Source organism: Podarcis erhardii (genome assembly GCF_964252035.2).
Source record: "Podarcis erhardii genome assembly, chromosome: 3".
NCBI lineage: Eukaryota > Metazoa > Chordata > Lepidosauria > Squamata > Lacertidae > Podarcis > Podarcis erhardii.
The window spans coordinates 77,665,030-77,683,981 of record NC_138507.1 but is presented as its reverse complement, the minus strand read 5'-3'; the positions used below and the strand labels follow the sequence as shown (position 1 = coordinate 77,683,981).

General features: G+C 38.8%; 1 protein-coding gene across 6 annotated transcripts in view; it reads left to right on the top strand.

Annotated features, from left to right (window-relative positions):
- ARID4B (AT-rich interaction domain 4B) overlaps positions 1–18,952 on the top strand; it is an 83,316-nt gene that overhangs the window by 39,809 nt on the left and 24,555 nt on the right. For 5 of the 6 annotated variants that reach the window (XM_081856347.1, XM_081856349.1, XM_081856345.1 and 2 more), the window contains exons 6-15: positions 628–707; positions 3,138–3,229; positions 5,657–5,795; positions 7,615–7,694; positions 8,715–8,788; positions 11,810–11,955; positions 13,191–13,263; positions 14,740–14,834; positions 15,306–15,403; positions 16,277–16,526. In XM_081856347.1, coding sequence (XP_081712473.1) covers positions 628–707; positions 3,138–3,229; positions 5,657–5,795; positions 7,615–7,694; positions 8,715–8,788; positions 11,810–11,955; positions 13,191–13,263; positions 14,740–14,834; positions 15,306–15,403; positions 16,277–16,526 — 1,127 coding nt within the window. Of the gene's footprint in view, positions 1–627; positions 708–3,137; positions 3,230–5,656; positions 5,796–7,614; positions 7,695–8,714; positions 8,789–11,809; positions 11,960–13,190; positions 13,264–14,739; positions 14,835–15,305; positions 15,404–16,276; positions 16,527–18,952 lie in introns of all 6 variants that reach the window. The other variant, XM_081856346.1, reaches the window with a different exon arrangement.

Genomic DNA, 18,952 nt, shown 5'->3' with positions numbered 1-18,952 from the left:
GATTGTAGGAAGGGAGCAGAAAAGCCTGTGAATCGTAGTCCTTTGGATCCTGGTTGCTTAATTTGAATTCTATAAAAGATATTGCCAGATGACACAAAAAAATAGGCTAATAATTCTTTTAAGCTCTACTACTACAATTGGTTATACAAATAACTAATGGTTGAGTCCTTAGAAAGTTCATAAATTATGCCTGATAGATTGCAATGAATTTATAGTAATGGGCAAAACCTACTTAAAAGTGAAAGAGGATGCCTTCTTTGTTGATTTACTTTAATAAATAGCTTGGCCTTCATCAGTTTATTACTGATCAATCCTCTTAAGAGTATTATGCCTTGCATAGGGGTTGGTTTCATTAAACATACAATTAAAAATTATATATACACATGCACAGACACATTTTTTAAATTTGTACACTCTGTTCAATATATTCCTGTCATACTTTGGGTAGATGCCAAAGCACATTTAGGAATAGTTAATTCTTAGTTACTGTTTAAGTGAATAGGACTTAAATTGTGCTTGGTCTCTACTGAATCAACTTTAAGTTGATAAGACAAGATTTGCTTGTTTTTAATTGTAATTGGACAAATAGATTAATAATTTGTGTTTCCTTTTTACGTTTGGTAACAGTATTTGATGATGGAGATGAAAAAACTCTTAGACGTTCTTCGCTTTGCCTGAAAGGAGAGAGACATTTTGCTGAAAGTGAAGTAAGTATTTCTGATTAAATGAGAATTAGCTTCTTTTTGTAGATCCATGCTATTCTGAATTTTATTTAGTTATGTTGAAGGAATCTGGCATGTTATCCCACCAATTAAAGGAATGTAGTAACATGGCTTTCTGAAAATAATGGATCATGATGTGAGTCTAAGAAATCATTACTGCTTATCAAGGAGACCTTGCTGTTGAAGTCATAAGCTCATGCTACCATGGCTTAAGCCAAAATATCTTTTACTCCCAGATTAGTTTTTTGTAGAATGGAAAGTGGAGCAGAGAAGATGGGCCATTTGTACAATACAAATTTTAACACAAAATATGCTTAAATAGGTTTGCTTTCAGTGATGATAATGTGTATGTTAAATGTATACAAGCATGCTTATGTAAATCAGACTAAAAACAAATAGCTAACATCAGCATGTCCACAGGACAAATAAACTCTATAACAGGGAACCCAAGCATTTAATTAGTTGTGAAAACGTATATAATATTTACTGCTCTATCAAGAGAGAAGTTAATTTCTGGTTTACTTCTTAAGCTATAGTCTCTCTACACTTTGATGTGTTTGTGTAAACCATTCTACACCATGGTAACCTGGTAAGTAACTCCAGAGTCTATGAATTCGCAACTGAAAATTGCTAACATGTGTGGCTACCTCTCCAGAAAAACAAAAAATGCATAAGCAACTGAGAACTGTTGCTCTTCACAGTGCAATCTTATGCATGTGTACGCAAGAGTAAGTCCCATTGAGTACAATGAGCCTTACTTCCAGGTGAGTGGATATGAGTGTAGCCCTTAATCTATTTCCAGACTTTAATTTAATGCTGTTTATGTCATATTTTGGAATTTCTGCAACAAGAGTGATTTTAAAAAGGATGTTGCTGCTGTTTAGCATAGTGAGAAGCAGATATTTTGAGAAGCAGGTACATTGTATCCCTACAACCCTGCTCTTATTTGCTTTCTCATTATTCCTTCTTGATGCAGATAGGTAGCCGTGTTGGTCTGCCATGGTCAAAACAAAATAAAAAAATTCCTTCCAGTAGCACCTTAAAGACCAACTGAGTTAGTTCTAGGTATGAGCTTTCGTGTGCATGCACACTTCTTCAGAAGTGTGCATGCACACTTCTTCAGTTCTGCGTGTGCATGCACACTTCTTCAGTTCTGAAGAAGTGTGCATGCACACGAAAGCTCATACCTAGAACTAACTCAGTTGGTCTTTAAGGTGCTACTGGAAGGAATTTTTTTATTTTGTTCCTTCTTGATGGTTCTTCATCCTACTGCAGAGGGCAGCTGATGCCATTGAGAGTACTATATCTTGGTTCTGTAGAGAGAAAACAGGAATGACTGTACTTACACATTTGTGCCCAAATGTTAGGTATTTTGATAGGCAGAGTATATTGTTCAGTGCTGCTCCTTCCAATCTCTGGCATGCTCTTCCTAGAGAGCCTCACCTGATACTTACATTAATGTCCTTTTGGCTCCAGGCAAAAACTTTTCTGTTCTCCCAGGCCTTATAGCAGCATTTATTATTTGTTATTTATCATTTCTTCCAGTCACTGCAGAGAGATGATTGTTTGGTCAGTTTTAGCTTTTGTTGGGGATGAATCTTATCAATATGCTAATTGAATTAGTTGCTGGTGGCTGGTTTACATCTGTTTTATGCTGAGTTGGATTTTATGACTGGATCTTATTGCTGAAGTATGGCTGGGCTGGTTTTATTGTTTTATAATTGAATTGCTTTGTTTATAATTTTGTTTCTTTTGCTGTTGTATGTTGCCTAGCAACTCATAAATGAAAATTTACTTTTTTTATTAAAAAAAAACACCTTGTAAAAGGCTAGTGCTATGGAAAGCACTTCCAAAATTTTGTTGGAATTGCCTAACATCCAAATGCTCCGTTTAGACTTCTTGTGTGCTCGTCTCTTCTTCTGCTGCATGAGAACTTTTGCCAAGTGTAGTTTCACTTTCAAAGAATCTTGGCTTAGCATTATGTCTGGGCCAGGAATCTTGAGTTACAACATATTCTGGTCAGTCTCAATAAATCCATGATTTGAAGTTTGGCAGCTAATTAGTTACTGTTTGTTCTAAACTAGAATTCATTATTTTATATATTATGCTAAACCAAAATTGGTTGGCGGTGGGGAACACCCTACTCTCTGCAGAAGTCCTCCTCCTGACTGTGCAGGAGGAAAATGAGGAAGCATTTCTCTCAAGCTATTGGAGTCCTGTCCATATAGCACTAAACTGTGGTTTAGCATTACGTATAATCCGAGCCATTGCCTACTCCAGAAGATCACTTTTCAATTTAATTTAATTGCAGTTTTCAGTGCTGTGTAATGCATTCATTAATATTCAGACATACTTTGTTGATGAAAATTCCTAGGTCAGTTCAAATGGTGATAAATGTAATGTATTTTTCAACAGACACTAGATCAGCTCCCACTTACCAACCCTGAACATTTTGGGACTCCTGTCATAGGAAAGAAAACAAATAGAGGAAGGAGATCTAATCACATGTAAGTTGTTTTTGTTTGCAATTGTTTGTTGATTTGTTATTATCTTAATTTTCAGCAGGTGGTTTGAAGTTGGTAGAAATGTATCGCATAATTTAAACTGAAAGTGCTGTTATGTGGCCCAACGTGTATTGGAAGTAGGACATAAGGGCTATTCAAAAAAACACAGACAAATTTGTTAATGGCGTGGGACAAGGCCACAGTTGGCCCACTGTATCTTAGAGTGACATAAGAAGAATCTTACTGGGATAGAGTAAAGGCCTATCTTGAGACTGACCCAGAAACTCCAGCGGGTGCAGAATGCCGCGGCGAGACTCCTTGTGGGGTCTTCGCTGCGAGATCACATTTACCCGGTGCTATACCAGCTGCACTGGCTTCCGGTGGGGTACAGGATCAGGTTTAAGGTGCTGGTTTTAACCTTTAAAGCCCTATACGGCCTAGGACCCTCGTACCTACGGGACCGCCTCTCCTGGTATGTCCCACAGAGGAACTTACGGTCTTCAAACAAAACCATCCTGAAGGTCCCAGGCCACAGAGAGGTTAGGCTGGCCTCAACTAGAGCCAGGGCTTTTTCGGCTCTGGCTCCAATCTGGTGGAACACTCTGTCACAAGATACTAGGGCCCTGCGGGACTTGATATCTTTCCGCAGGGCCTGCAAGACAGAGCTGTTCCACCAGGCCTTTGCTGAGGGCACAGCCTGACTCCCTCCTTTGACAATCTTCACAGAGCTCTAGCCCAGTGGTTGCCATCAATTTGATTTAAACTAATTTATAATGAAATGATTTTAGAATGTTGTACTATTTTATTGTTGTTAGCCGCCCTGAGCCCGGCTTCAGCTGGGGAGGGCGGGATATAAATAAATTATTATTATTATTATTATTATTATTATTATTATTATTATTATTATTATCCTTTTTCCCACAGTGGACAATAAGGTGCTTCAGGGTAACACACAAAAAGGGCATAAACACAACAAAACTATTTTTCTGTTTCCTAGTGACTAGTACTCAGAGGCATACTGCTTCTGAACCTAGAAGTTTGGCCATTAGTAAAAAGATCTTGCATGAGTTCCTCACTTTAAAACTAAGCCAGTGGCCATCATTAGATATTGTGGCAGTGAATGCCCAGTCATAAGTAAGATATGTCTATATAAGGAGGTACTTTTTAGGCAGTCCTGAATCGACTGTTCGTTATTTTTGGAGGTTGGCTTCATGTGCTGGTAGTTGTAAGGTAGAATCAGCCTTGAACTCCTAGTGTAAGTACAACTTTCCCCTTGTATTTAGTAGTGGGCTGAACAGAGGCTAGTCAAGTCTGCCATGCTTGCTTCTATTATTGAATATGGGTATTGGATCTTGCTGCTGTTCTTTATTTAAATATTTTTTGTTGTATACTATATGGTGGGCGTTGCGCACATTCAGAAAAAAAGTGGGGGTAGTCATTGATACCATGTTATGGATTTATGATATGGGGGGCACAGGTGACAGAGATGCTGTTCTCTGAATTTTAACTCAGCAGATCAAACATTGAAATAGAGACATAAATGCAAATGTAATGAAGCACCTAAATTAGAATATATATTTCTTTTTGTGTGTGTTTGCATATGGCAAAACACTGTTTGTATCTTTTTTCAAAAAGTTGCAAAGATGTACCAAAAACCTTTCCACCGAAGAATCCTTGCCAAGTGCACCGTGAATACAAGCACTTCGATAATGGCTTATTCTTGACTAATCTTGGTTTTTGTTAATAGTACTGTTTAAAGTTTTGTTTCGTCTGTACTCTCCTATCATTTGCAAACACAATGTATTTGTAGTTGGTTTTAATACAGCTTGAAATCAACAGGTTTTTCTTTCACTTGCTACTTTGTTTGTATCAGGATTCTTAGTGAGACTTGCATAGCTTTGGCAACAAGACTTATCCCTTTATTTCCAATAATTATGACATATGTATTTTGTCCAGTTACTTGCCTCAAATGGTTATCCAGTTAAACTGTCAGGTTTTAACTATTAACTTGCTCCTCTCCCCTGATTGGATGACAATCCACCCAGCCCTGATTGGTTTCTGAGTCACTAGAAGGCTGACCATCATATGTGAATTCGTCCTTCACATGGGGATTTAAAAACTGGTGGCTACCATTTGTTACTTGCTCGCAATTCCCCTCAGAATAATACTATGTGATGTAGTGTCATTCCAAGGGCATTATGAGGAACATGGTGGCTACAAGCATGGAATACAACTTTCATGCCCCTGGGAGACTGCTATCACTGTACCACCACTGTTGGGGTGGAAAGAACGAAAAGAGAGAGTGAAAGGGATGGACCCTATAGCAGTCCCCACTTCCCAAAATTCAAGCTAAAGTTCATTCGTAGTTTGACCCTAATCAAAATTCTGAACTCTATAGCACAATTTAACTTGGAGTTCTTTTCCTTATAGCCCAGAAGAAGAATCTTCCTCATCCTCAAGTGATGAAGATGAAGATGACAGAAAACAAACTGATGAACTGTTAGGAAAAGTTGTTTGTGTAGACTACGTTAGTGCTGATAAAAAGAAAAACCTCTGGTTCCCAGCTTTGGTAAGCGTTTCAATTTTATATTGTTTAATAGCTTTATTTTGAAGAGAGAGAAAAGTACCTAGAAATTATATTTTGCACTTTGAGATATTCCTCTTTCATAATTTAAAACCACCACGTTAAACAAGGTCAGAATAGTCATACTATCTACAATTCATTTGAGCACACTAAGGGCAGTAACTTCATAAAGTGCATATATTGTAAAAACTGTGCAGTTTAATAACACGTAAGTGCCAAGTCAGTCTGTATACAATAAAGCAGAATTTTTAAAAAAATGTAAAACAGAGCACTGCTTCTTTTCTTTTTTCCTATTTTATGGTCCCCATTATTTTCCATGCTATTAGTTCAGCTTCCAATTGCATAAGAAGGTCAAAGGCAAAAGCTGCTGTATTGTTCCTATTTTATGCTACAAAACATACAGATTGCTGGATCTGTATTCTGAGGTGGTGTACCAGTTGCTAGGGAGAAACAGCAGCAGTGGGCTACTTTTTTCATCCTCTCCCTGTGGGCTTCCTGAAAGCATCTGGCTAGCCATGGTTAGGAAAACAGGCTAGACTAGATTGACCCTGAGTCAGGAATGTTTTTATCAATCCTTTTGCTGCATGGAATTCTTTTTACACTTACTTACTTGAGAATATTAACATTTTAAAAATAAAATGCCCCCTCCCCCAAAATTGTGTAAATCATGTCACATTAATTACAAGCATATAAGTGGTTGCAGATAGAAAACTTGTTCATAAATTTTAATGAATATTTGCAGAACTGTAAATGTGATCCTAAACTGTACAGTTGACATTAAATGAATCATCATTATTTTTGATTTATTGTTTTGGCTTTCAAAAGCAATGCACATGTCATATCCATTATAAAAGAATGGCTGAAGCATGAAATATTACTTGATAATGTTCTAGAAGAAGGTTGCATTAGGTTCGTGCTTCTAATGGAAGATTGTGACTTAGCCAAAAGCACCATAAGGTCACATTTTTAGAAACTGAAATAAGGCAAATCAAAGATCTTAGAAGCAATGTGCCAGTTTTAAATAGGGAAGGTAATTTAACAAGTGGCTTAATTCATATGATGTAGGTGATTATATTTGGCTGAAGTTGCTAAGCAATTTAAACTCTTTGTGAAATCAGTAGTGAATAGGGGTCCACAAATTTCTTCCTAACCCACCGTCCCCTAGAAGACTCTGAAGAGAGGAAAGATTGGTATCTCAATTGCTGCTGGGCTTTTCAGAAGCATAGGCAGCAAGGGGCTTCCTCCTTCTCTCACTTCTGCACCAGACACTGAGGAAGCAGTGGAAAGGAGCATCACATCTTTCTCTGAAGCTCTGTGGGAAATGAGATGAAAGGGCTCTCCCCCAAGTCCTCTGTGTATACAGTCTGTGTATACAGAGGACTCAGGCAAATGTGTGTGTGCCTTTTATCTCACTCAGTGCTGGACTTAAAGAGAAGGTAGAATGCAATTCCTGTCCTCCTTGTTGCTTCTGTTTCTTCAAAGCCCACTGCAAAATAAGACAACATCGTCTCCCCTTCCCTGAATTCTCTGCACAGGTTAGAACACTTGGAGAGGAGCAAAGCCTTGTTTTTCATGCATGGCACAATGGAAGGCAGCCTTCACACAAGTTCCCTGAAGTTTTCAGAGAACTCTGGGCAGGATTTTTGTGTGTGCTGAGCATCCATGACAGGGACAGTCAGTCACCTCTGTGACCAGTTTTTTGGACTGTAGAATATGAACAAAAAGTATCTTCATTAAAATATCTCAGAATGGTTACCAAATATTGATATAAAATATTTTAAATATTTCCTTTCTTTTTATGCAGGTGGTTTGTCCAGACTGCAGTGATGAAATTGCAGTCAAAAAGGATAACATTCTGGTTCGTTCTTTCAAGGATGGCAAATTGTGAGTAGAAAGATTTCCAGTGTCATTATTTATACCAACTAGCTAATACAATCTGTCATTTCTACTCACTGGCGTGACATATATAGGGCTTTATTTTTAAATGCCAGTAAGAGGGAGGGACAGGAAGCACAAACCAACTGTTCATTCTACCTTCCACCCCACTCATGTCACTTACGTAGAGTGCCTAGCATATGTGTTAGGAATCAGGTTGCAATTTTGTGCAGCTGTATAAGTCAAAGGGTGGCCGCTTTACATACTTGTTCTATATGTCAAAGTTTGTTTTTGTGATGGACAATTTCTAATGAGTCTGTTCTTGATTTGGTTAACATGCCTGTGTATCACTGTAAATCACAGTAACACAGTATTATTTCAGCTGGCTTCAAAATAGTGTAAATGGCGGGCCCATTTCTGACCTGATTCATGCCACTTTTTCACTTGAGAAGAATTTCTTTTCTCTTTTCTTTTCTTTAAGAAAGTATCAACAAGGAAATGTCAGTCTTGTCACCTTTTATAAAGTCATTTTTCTCCCTTCACTGAGAGGCAGACATTCCTAGGTGGGTTAGGTTCTGCCTCTGGAAGGCAGGACTGAGGAGCCATTTTTTGAGAGGTGTGAACCACTCACCCATCTCCCATTTGTCTTCTTGCTTGACACAAGAAGGCAGGGTTTTTGTAAGGATTGCACTGTTAAGCAGCTGCCATGGATACAATTGTCTGTTCCTACTGCTTTCCACTCACAGAAAGCTTGGATTGAAAACTCTTGCACAGAATTAAATCTGCTCTGGTAATGGACCCAGGAATCAGTACCTTCTTGATACTTTTGCTAAATGAACATAATAACAGCAGACAAGGTTTATACTAATTATAATGGTTATGGACCTGGTTTTTTTGAAAATACCAGGATGGTATGTTTGATCCATGGATGGAAAGAATGATTTGTTATTAAAGTGTTTTAAATTTTTTGTTTTAAAAGTTTTGTAATACTGTATTATTATTATTATTATTATTATTATTATTTATTAGCTCTTCCGTACCAAGAAAAGATGTTCGAGAGATTAGTGATTCTTCACCAAAGCCTGATGCTGCATTAAAGCAAGGTAAAGACAATATAGAATTAAGAAAAGATAGCATTTTTCAGCTGAATTTGGCTAGAAATCTGGCATACACTATGAGGGACAGCTGTGCTACAAAACATGAGGGTGCTACATGTCCCACCAACTGCTAAACAATTCCTACCATATTTTCCTGCAGTTCAGCCCACTCAAAGTTGCTCTTTCCTGTTCCCTACCCTAGAAAGCTCCTCTTATTAGCCATGATAGCTAAATGGAACCTTCATGTTCTCAGGTAGTATACTTCTGAATTGTATACTCGCTGAGTACACTCAGTGAATACTGGGTGCTGGGGACAAACAGCAGGGGAATTTGTTCCTTTCACGATCTGTTTATAAGCTTCGCACTGGGATTTGACTGACCAATGTTTGCAACAATGTTTGGAGTGCTAGACCAAATGGAGATCAGTGATTTGCCCAAGGCTTCAAAGAAAATATCAGGCAGAAACTCTGTCTTAAACACCAGACTACTTCTGTGATCTCACATTTGTTGCTGCAAAAAACGTTTTAAAGAAGGTGAATGACTGAAGCTGAGAGAATGGTGACTTACCCGAAACCAGAACCTAAGTATAAAGAAGAGCAGGAGTTGCCTTCATTTTTGGACTAGGGAACACATTTTGAATTTTGAAAGGGTTCTGTCATAAGATGGCTGCCTTAGGGGTGTGAACAAAGCACAAAATGGCTGCCATGGGGAGCATGGCCTCACATAAAATTATAGAGAGTGCTTAACCTGTTGAATTTCTGCATAGAATATGAGGCAGGCTGGTAAAGTGTATTAAAGGGGAGTGGAAGCAGCAGCTCTTTAGGACCTCAGGATTCCTACTGCCTGGTATCAATCACTTCACACATTGACTAAAAACACTTGACCAGGTAGGAGAGCCAGGCTTGCTCATTTTACAGACATTCCTTAGAAGAGTGTTCCTGCGTGTTCTGCTTCATAACTATGTTTCTAGCAGGACTGGAGACTTGCTTAAAAAGAAAGTAAGCTCAGTCTGGGGCCTCCATGGGAGCACAAATGAAGACTCTTGTGGGCACCATGGCACTCACAGGCTCCAGGCTGGTGTCCCCCGAGGTGAGCCAAATAAGTTCACCTCCAAACTTCTCAGTTAAATTTTCCTTTAATTAGGTTACCTCCCAAACCTGTTCCTCTTCAGCTAATTTACACCACACACATTCATCCCTTGGGCATTCACACAAAGAAAGAAAAAATCAATGTATTTTTCATCTGTGCTTTCCCAAAGCTCCTGTACAGGAGGGGTGGGGAATCTGTAGCCCTTCAGATGTTACTGGACTCCCAACTCCCATCAGCCCCAGCCATTATGGTCAGTGGACAGGGATGATGGTTGTAGTAGCCCAGCACCATCTAGAGTGCCACAGGTTGCCCACCTCTGTGAACTGTTAGCAGTCCTCTATTCCAGCCTGCAGTTCAGCTCAAGAACGACGACAAAAAGCATGAAATTTCAGACTGGCAGCTGTTCTCCAGTCAGCAGCCACCTGATATGCTGGTCCTGTCTGGCTCCATTACATCTCTCCCACACAGCTCCTTCACGTTATAACCATACAGGCAGTCTCTGGCTTTTGCTATAGGGACAGCCAGGAGATGAATCCTGCAGACACCTTCTGAGCCCAGCTGGGATCTTTAAAAAAAAAAAAAAGCAACCCCCAAACTGTAATATCAGAGAAGGGGTAAATAGGGGTCAGCTGAATTTTCATTACTTATTCTTTTAATGTATTTGAAATATGTACACATTGCCTCTCAGTTATAATTTCTGCAGGTGCTAATAATCTAATTGAAGTAGGAAGAACAAAAACCAACACCATACAAGACAAGCATCATTAAATACCATCAAGACCATGTTGAATACTATCTTAAATAGCCAGAATAAATCAGCTGAGTGATACCTCACTTGTAAAAAAACCCCTGAAAGCTATCACAATTTGCTAGGCTAATGGACAGGGAGTGAGTTCCCTAAATGAAGTGCCACAACTGAAATGGTACTGTCCTTCTCTGCCACCCACCATACTTCAGGAGATGGGACATTGTGAACAGGGCGTCTGATCCTAATACTCAGACATGTTTTGATGGGAATTTGTGGTTTTTCATATACCCTGATCCCAAGCCATTTAAGGCTTAATAAGTCAAAGCCAGCACCTTTAATTATGTACAGAAATAAATAGACAGATAGTGGTCTTTTTTCAATTAGTGACAAGGTATGTTCCCTGCTATTTGTGGCAATTAACAGGTATGCTTGCTACTCAGAAGTAACTGAAGTTCCACGTGTCTTCAAACACATCATAAGAACAGTGACCAGATCCCACCAGAATTTGTTATATGACCCACAGAGCATTCATTTGCAAGACCAGATTAGTAGCCACACCCAGGCTGCAGACTTGATCCTTTAGGGAGAAGTGCAACTCCATTCTGAACAGGGCAAACTATATCAAGACAGAGGGCACTTTTAATTTTGTATATTTATAAAACTATACCATTTTAGCATAGAAGGTAGTGAGAGGTGAGCTGTGATTAAATGAGTACATGGCACTACTTTGATGCACAAAAGTTATGAACTTATACCAGGGGTTTGTCCATGGCTGATGGACTTGCGGCTCCAAGCCAGTCTGCTAAAGGTTTCTTGAAAGAGATAAATAGTATCTAGCTATAGCAGATAGTTTTGTAATGCCAAAAGCATAGATCGGTGAATGTGCTTACTATGAGATGTTAGCCAAACCCCTCTGGAACAAAGGTGGGCTTTTTATCTCTCAGGGTGAGGGAAATCCCATGTTCAAATAAAAGTAGGATCACTTCACACACTTACCATCTTTTCCCCACAAGAAAACGGCATATGGCCTGCACCAGTATGTTCCCAAGGAGAAAACTTGAACAAGCTCCATTTCTCTCTTTTTGTGTGTTTTACCAAACTGGCCTTTTTGTTTGTTTGTTTGTTTATTTTTTTTTACATGCAGGAGCAAACTAGACATTCAGTGCTAATAAGTTTCATTCAATTTACAGCTTTTGATCAAGCCTTAGAATTCCGTAAAAACAAAACTGTTCCCAGTAACTGGAAGACTGAGTTGAAAGAGGAAAGCTCCAGTAGCGAAGCAGAAGAGGAGGAGGAAGATGAAAAAGAAAAGGAAGATAACAGCAGCGAAGAAGAGGCGAGTACAGCACTGTAATTTGGTTGAGCCATGGAATATTTCCTGTTTGGAGTATATTGATTGTTGAATTACAGTAGTGGCACAGACAATATCAACCCTTTTATTACATTGTCCTTTGCATATCTCTTCCTTGTATATTGTCCATATTTGTGAACCCTGATTAGTCTAGGAAACCAGTTTTCTTTATGCAACAAAGAAAACTAGTGTGTGATCAGCGTGAACGTCTGCAAGGTGGGGAAAAAACTATCAACAGGGATGATATATGACCTATATGTTTCAATTTTATTTAAGTTCAAGAAATAGGCAGAATAATTGTGGCAATGAGCGTGCTTGACTGGAATAAAGAAGGGACATTATCTCTTATTTGGGTTTGTAAAAAAAACAAGAAAAGAATGTTCTTCTGATACCATAGCCATTAGGGATAAGACATTGAACTAGCAGCATATATGAGTAGGGGAAAAGTCAGCCACACACACCATGATCTGCAAACCCTGCACAGGCATGCATTGAATGGCTAAGAATCCTCCTTAATATTAACTTCGTGTTTTGCTAAATCCCACTTCTAACATACATGATTAACTGTAACATCAGCAACATCTGCTTTTCTAAATTTTCACTGGAGTGGTTTTGTTGGTTTACAAAGAAGAAGGAAACTTTAAAAAGTGCAACTCAAAAACCCACCTCCCTTAAAATGGTGCTAAAATATATGTGGAACATCTGTGGAAATGAGTTAGTTTATCTTTCTGCAAAAGTTGCCATCTCCACAATGAAAATTTTTTGTCTTGGAGAGGAAAATGGAATTTCAGTTTGACTGCTGTAATTAAATAACAGATAACAAATTTCAATTAATTTGTTATTTCAGATTTGCTTTATGTTCTTATTATGGCACTTTAAGACTGCAGTCCTATATACACTTATTTGGAAGCAAGTCCCATTCAATTTTCTTCTGAGCAGACATACAGAAGATTATGCTATAAATATGCATTTATTTGTATTTTGATGGCTCCCCAGAGTGAAACTAAACGTTTTGCAATTAAAATCCACTTAAAACAGTTATTAGTGTAAGATACAGAGAAATGACATTTGCCTTCAAAGCCAAAGTACCGAAGCATTATGTAATGGTTCCTGAACCTTTAAAATATAAATGTAATTCCCTGCAATACTTTTTAAAGAAAACTGTGGCAATTAACGGGGCAGTCTAACATGTGCTTTTGTTACCATATTGTTTAAATTAGGAAGAAATAGAACCCTTTCCAGAGGAAAGAGAAAACTTCTTACAACAACTCTATAAATTCATGGAAGACAGGGGTAAGCATGTCATTATATTTAACATATGGGGGTTTTTTTTACGCTATAGGGGATGTAGTACAGTATGAGAATGTAGTACACCCCTGAAAACTTGTCTTGTTGCTTTTCATAAAGTGAGTTTCAAAGCTCCGTTGGGGTTTAAACCCTGGTCTCCTAGGTCCCAGCCCAGGGGTGAGGAACCTCTGGTCAAATGTGACTCTTCAAGCCTCTTTCTAGCCTTTGGGGGCCCTGGCAGGCCACACTGGCCTTGTTTCAGATCCTCCTATGGTGCTTTTACCCTGGCTGGAATGTATCCTTGAAGTCTGATAATCATTCTCCCTTGCTTGGATGGAGGATAGCGAGGGGTGTTGTGCGTATGTTTAGAAGCTAGCCTACTGTACAAAGATAAAATTTACATCAGTGTTTTGCTTCTAGTCCTGCCCTCATAAAGTTGCCCAGAAGGGAATGCAGCCATAAGGTTCAAAAAGGCTCCCCCGCCCCATTTCAACCACTACATCAGATAGGCCAGTTGAAAGTTGTTCCTTTTAAAAATCAGCACTATCTTTTTGGAAATAAAAAATGAATTCTAGCTGGTATAGTACAGCAAAATATTTCATTTATATATTAAACCTGTTATTTGTTTATTTTTCTAAAACATGTATCCTGTTACATGTACATCCAGTTAGTGTTCCCTGGACAGGTTATAGCAAAGTAAAAATATAATAACAGCACATCAATTTTAAAATGGAAGGAAAATGCAGCAAGTAAAGAAACAACAGAGTAACTAATAACTTATGCAGTGTGTGTCTGTATTATATACAAGCCTGCACAACTTGTAACCCACCAAAACCAAACACAGCTCACCAGCCAAGTTTTGTGGCCTGCCAGGTGCTTGTGCAATCCTTTGCAGGCAGCTAAAATTGGAAGTTTATCAAGCCCTTCATGGCTGCCATATGTTGCTGGTGTGGTGTGTTCAACTTTGTAGGTTACAAGTTGCACAGGCCTGAAGAGAAGAATGATTGCAGGGCAAATATTATTTCATTATATTTTTATTTTTAACTGTATCATAATGCCAGTTGTCCAACTGCCCTTTAGTAATCATAGGGCAGAATGAATGGATTTGACAACAAAGCTGAATTAAATTAATTCATCTCAGCTTTGCAAAGAAGATCCCTTTGTACCATTTAGAACTTTTGGAGCCCACACATATTTGGATAATGGCTTTTCCAATTACTTGGAAAAACTGTGTAATACGAGTTCTGTTACATGATTGTTAACTAGGAAGATAAGGCCACAGCTGCAGTCGTATGCACATTTCCCTGGAGTAAGCCTCATTGGAATTACCTCTGAGTAAATATTCAGAGTATTGAGCTGCACAGTATATATATGTGGTATAGTCTGAGATTGAAACACTGAACTGATTTATGTCCATTAACACCAATATGAGTTACTCTTTACAAGCTAAAAAGCCACACTTCAAAATACTTTCTTTCACAGGGACTCCTATTAATAAACGACCTGTTCTTGGATACAGAAACTTGAATCTCTTCAAATTATTCAGACTTGTACATAAGCTTGGAGGATTTGATAATGTAAGTACTATTAATCAGAGTAGAAATAATTTTGCAATTTGAAGAAAAGTTAATAGTGCAGCTTCAAAACCACTAGGAGAGGAGATTTGTAGATGATGAGGTGGACATCACACTAAGGACTTTTTATGCATTAATTTTTCTATCACTAAGACTCTTTTCTAGGTTAAAAAAGAAAGCAGCTTGTAATAGTAGTTTAGTATGAAGTCTCCAGTCATTACATATACCCAATTATCTGAGTGTTAACCCCATAGAAGACAGACTTACTTCAAAATACATATGTATTATCTGTGCACAGGAGATGGAAGTGAATTTGAATACTCTTAAAGTATGGGCGTCTAATTTTTGTGTGTGCTATTTTAGACCCTTAAAGTTCATAATAAATTACTTATTTAGACACCTGTGCAGAATTATTCATTTAAACATAGACATAATGCTTTTTATTGGGATAACAACTTTCATTTTGCTTTATAGATTGAAAGTGGAGCAGTCTGGAAGCAAGTGTATCAGGATCTTGGGATCCCTGTCTTGAACTCTGCCGCTGGATATAATGTTAAATGTGCATACAAAAAGTAAGTAGATCTGTATATATAAAACTGTGTGCCTCACTTTGATACTCAACGTTGAATGCTTCATCTCAGCGAAAATAAACATTGCATAGGTATTCTGTTTTAAAACTGTCATCATTTAAATAAAAAAAAAAAGATAATGGGCTATATTCAGTTGTGTTTCTTCAGTCATGAACAGCTTTGTTTCAGTGGAGCTTTCCATGAACAAAACAATGGGGAAAGTAATTTTCAAAGAGTCCCCCTTCTGTCTGCAACCCTTGCTCTAAAGGGTTAGACGATCTCTGGAACAGCATGGGAGGTGGTATAAGGGGCTTCAGGAGAAAGGCGGGATTTGCAAAAATCATATCCTTCCTGCATTTCCAGAAACATCCACAGAGCAAAGAACCCAGTATTCTCACAGTGCAAACCTAATACTGTACTCGTGTGTATTCATTCAGAAATAAGTCACATCAATGGGGCTTAATCCTAAATAGGAGGATACAGTTCTAATTAAGGTGTCTTTATCTATTTTGGCTGTATCATGCCATGTGTAGTAGTACCTACCCAAATCAAGTCTGCTGTTCTGGCAGCTAACAGTAAGTCCTCTTTCAAATTTGTTTGGAAAGTTATTAAATTTTATTCCTGAGCTTCCATGTTGCTAGACTAACCAGACTCAACATAACTTTTTTCAGGTATTTCTCTCAAAAACAAGTTGACATTTGGGGGCAGTTAAAACAACAACACAATTTTGAGCTGGTACCATGTTGTTGGTTTATTTTAGAAAAACAAAGCAATCTTAAACCATTATTTAGCAAATTAGTTTACATCCTTAAAAGTGTAGTTATCTCATAAACCAAACTATGGTGAACTAATCATGATGTTATTGCCATCTTTTAGATACCTCTATGGCTTTGAAGAGTACTGTACATCCGCTAATGTTGAATTTAAAATGGCATTACCAGAGAAAATAGTGAGCCAGCCCTGTAAGGACCTTGAAAAAGATATGAAGAAGCATGAAGAAACTGAGCAAAATATAAAAGAAATAAAGGTGGAAACTGAAGAAAGAGATGATGAAGTAATGAGGAAACAACAAGACACACAAGCTGAGAATGAGAGTGAAAGAAAAGAAAATGATACGTCCTCCTTGGTAAGAGCTGTTCCATTATTTTTTGAAGATTTTGTAAAATATACCATTGTGTTCTGTTAATGTAAGCTGAAATATTATTTGAGTGGATATTGTGCCTATAAAGCAAAGCGTTTTATTCTAGCATTAATATACTGTTTGCTAGTTTTGCTACATTTCTCAAAGTCTTAATGTCATTTTCAGAGCTAATAAGAACCTGTTGCAGTCCAGATTCACTTTGACAGAAGAAATACCTTTGTGGGTGTCTTGCAGAATTCTAAAGAAGGCCCTAAAAACTCTGTTTAGGCAGAAATCAAACACTTGTCTCTGCGATATCTAGACCACATTTGGAGATTGTGTCCCAAGATCTGAACCAGACTTTTGTCCTCACACCCAGTCCCTTTGCTCCTGCTTTTGCTAAGCTCCGTTAAGCTAGGAGGTCTCAAGCTACGAAACTGATAACACAGTTTGAAAGTTCCTTACATTAACATGACCTTACAAATTCCTTGTAGCAATAATTTGCACCATGTGGAAAATCAGAGCTCCATGTTCCTGATGTTCTCCTGGTCAAAAATATCTGGAAAGTTACGGGTGAACAATGTTTCCTACGATATTTATGTTCCTTTTTCCTTTGAGCAGAGATGTTGTAAGGTGGGATGAGAGCTCCCTCTAGCACATCTAAATTAGAGGTTTCTGCTCTTCAGCTCCCAGCAGTTTTTACTGCTTTCACGTTGTGAGATTGTATCTCACATTCTCCATTCAGCTTTGCTCAGAGTTGTGTTTTGTCTACAGTTTTCGGAGCTTATCTTTATGACATTGTTGCTTATCATTTGTTGTTAGTGCTTCTGTGCTTATTTGGGGGAAGGTTGCGTTGATGCTGTTTCTCTCTTAGGGAGTCCCGTGAATTTTTGTCTTGATGTACAGTGCTTGATTGTGTGTGAGTTTTTGGGTTTCTTATGTGCCTTACCATTTTACACTCTTTCTGCTCTGTATCTTCCCTTCATCACCTCCCCTGCTGCTTGTCCCTGGTTTAAAGTGAACTACCCTCCACCCCCAGTGTCCGAATTTTGTTTTTGGTCAATGGAGGGGATATTTCCTCCCCTCCGGAACTCTGACATTTTTTCACAGTTCTCCTCCAGCAGCTCTGTAGCTTTTTAAAATATAATATTTTTGCTGATCACCCATTAGGTCTCAGTAATCAGCTACAGCTACTCTGGGGCTCTGGGCAAGATAAAGCAGTTGAAGGCTAAAGCCCTTAAGGCAGCATATAAATCAGCTCATAAACACAATGCTCCTGGATGGCATTGACCTTTACTGTCATGGGCAGAAAACCTGGTTCTGTCTCTGTTGGCATGGATACCATGGCTGAGAGGACTGATACTGCTAAAGCACTCATGCGTAAGGTGGGCCACCCATAGATGTCTGGTTCAGTTTCCCACTCTTTTCAGATTGATTGTGATAAGGAACCTCTGTGTAAAGAATGGGTGCACCTTAGAACCCTCTGAAAACTTCCTCTGAAGAGGATTTTTTGGGGATTTGAGATGGCATTATCTGTGAATAAAAATATTACTCACTTTTCTGATATGCAAACATATCAAAAGAAAGAGGTGCCCTAAGTCATGGAGTATTACGGTCAGACCAATAGTGCATACATAACGCGGGTGGCGCTGTGGTCTAAACCATTGAGCCTCTTGGGCTTGCTGATCAGAAGGTCGGCAGTTCGAATCCCCACAATGGGGTGAGCTCCCTTTGCTCTGTCCCAGCTCCTGCCAACTTGGCAGTTCAAAAGCACACCAGTGCAAGTAGATAAATAGGTACTGCTGCGGCAGGAAGGTAAACGGTGTTTCCGTGTGCTCTGGTTTCAGTCATGGTGTTCTGTTGCGCCAGAAGCTATTTAGTCATTCTGGCCACATACCCAGAAAGCTGTCTGTGGACAAATGCTGGCTCCCTCAGCCTGAAAGCGAGATGAGCGTCTCAACCCCATAGTTGCCTTTGACTGGACTTAACCATCCAGGGGTCCTTTACCTTTTACCTTAGTTCTTACATGAGACTGCAGCGTTATCTTTAAATGCTCTCTGTTATGCTCTGGCCTGGGTGAGCCCTCGTTCCTTTACAAGAGATTACCATATTGATACTTACATCTCTGCAGGGACACTTTTGAGAGGCATGTGCTTCACCATGTGTTTCCAGGGATATAGACAGCCAAGACCCACCTTATTTTGGGTAACTTGGACACATGAAGAGTCCTTTTGTTTGAGTGAAAAGATGTTTTCATAGCCTTACCCTACCACTCACTATTTGGTTTGTTCTTATCTGATTCTGTATCTGGATTGCCTTGTGTGACGGAGCAGGGCAGTGCTCAGTGTGTGTTGTTGTTGCTACATGTTGTTGGTATGTTTTCTTACTAGTGTGTTGGGTGCAGGATGTTGCAGCTTGGGGGCTGGCCAGCT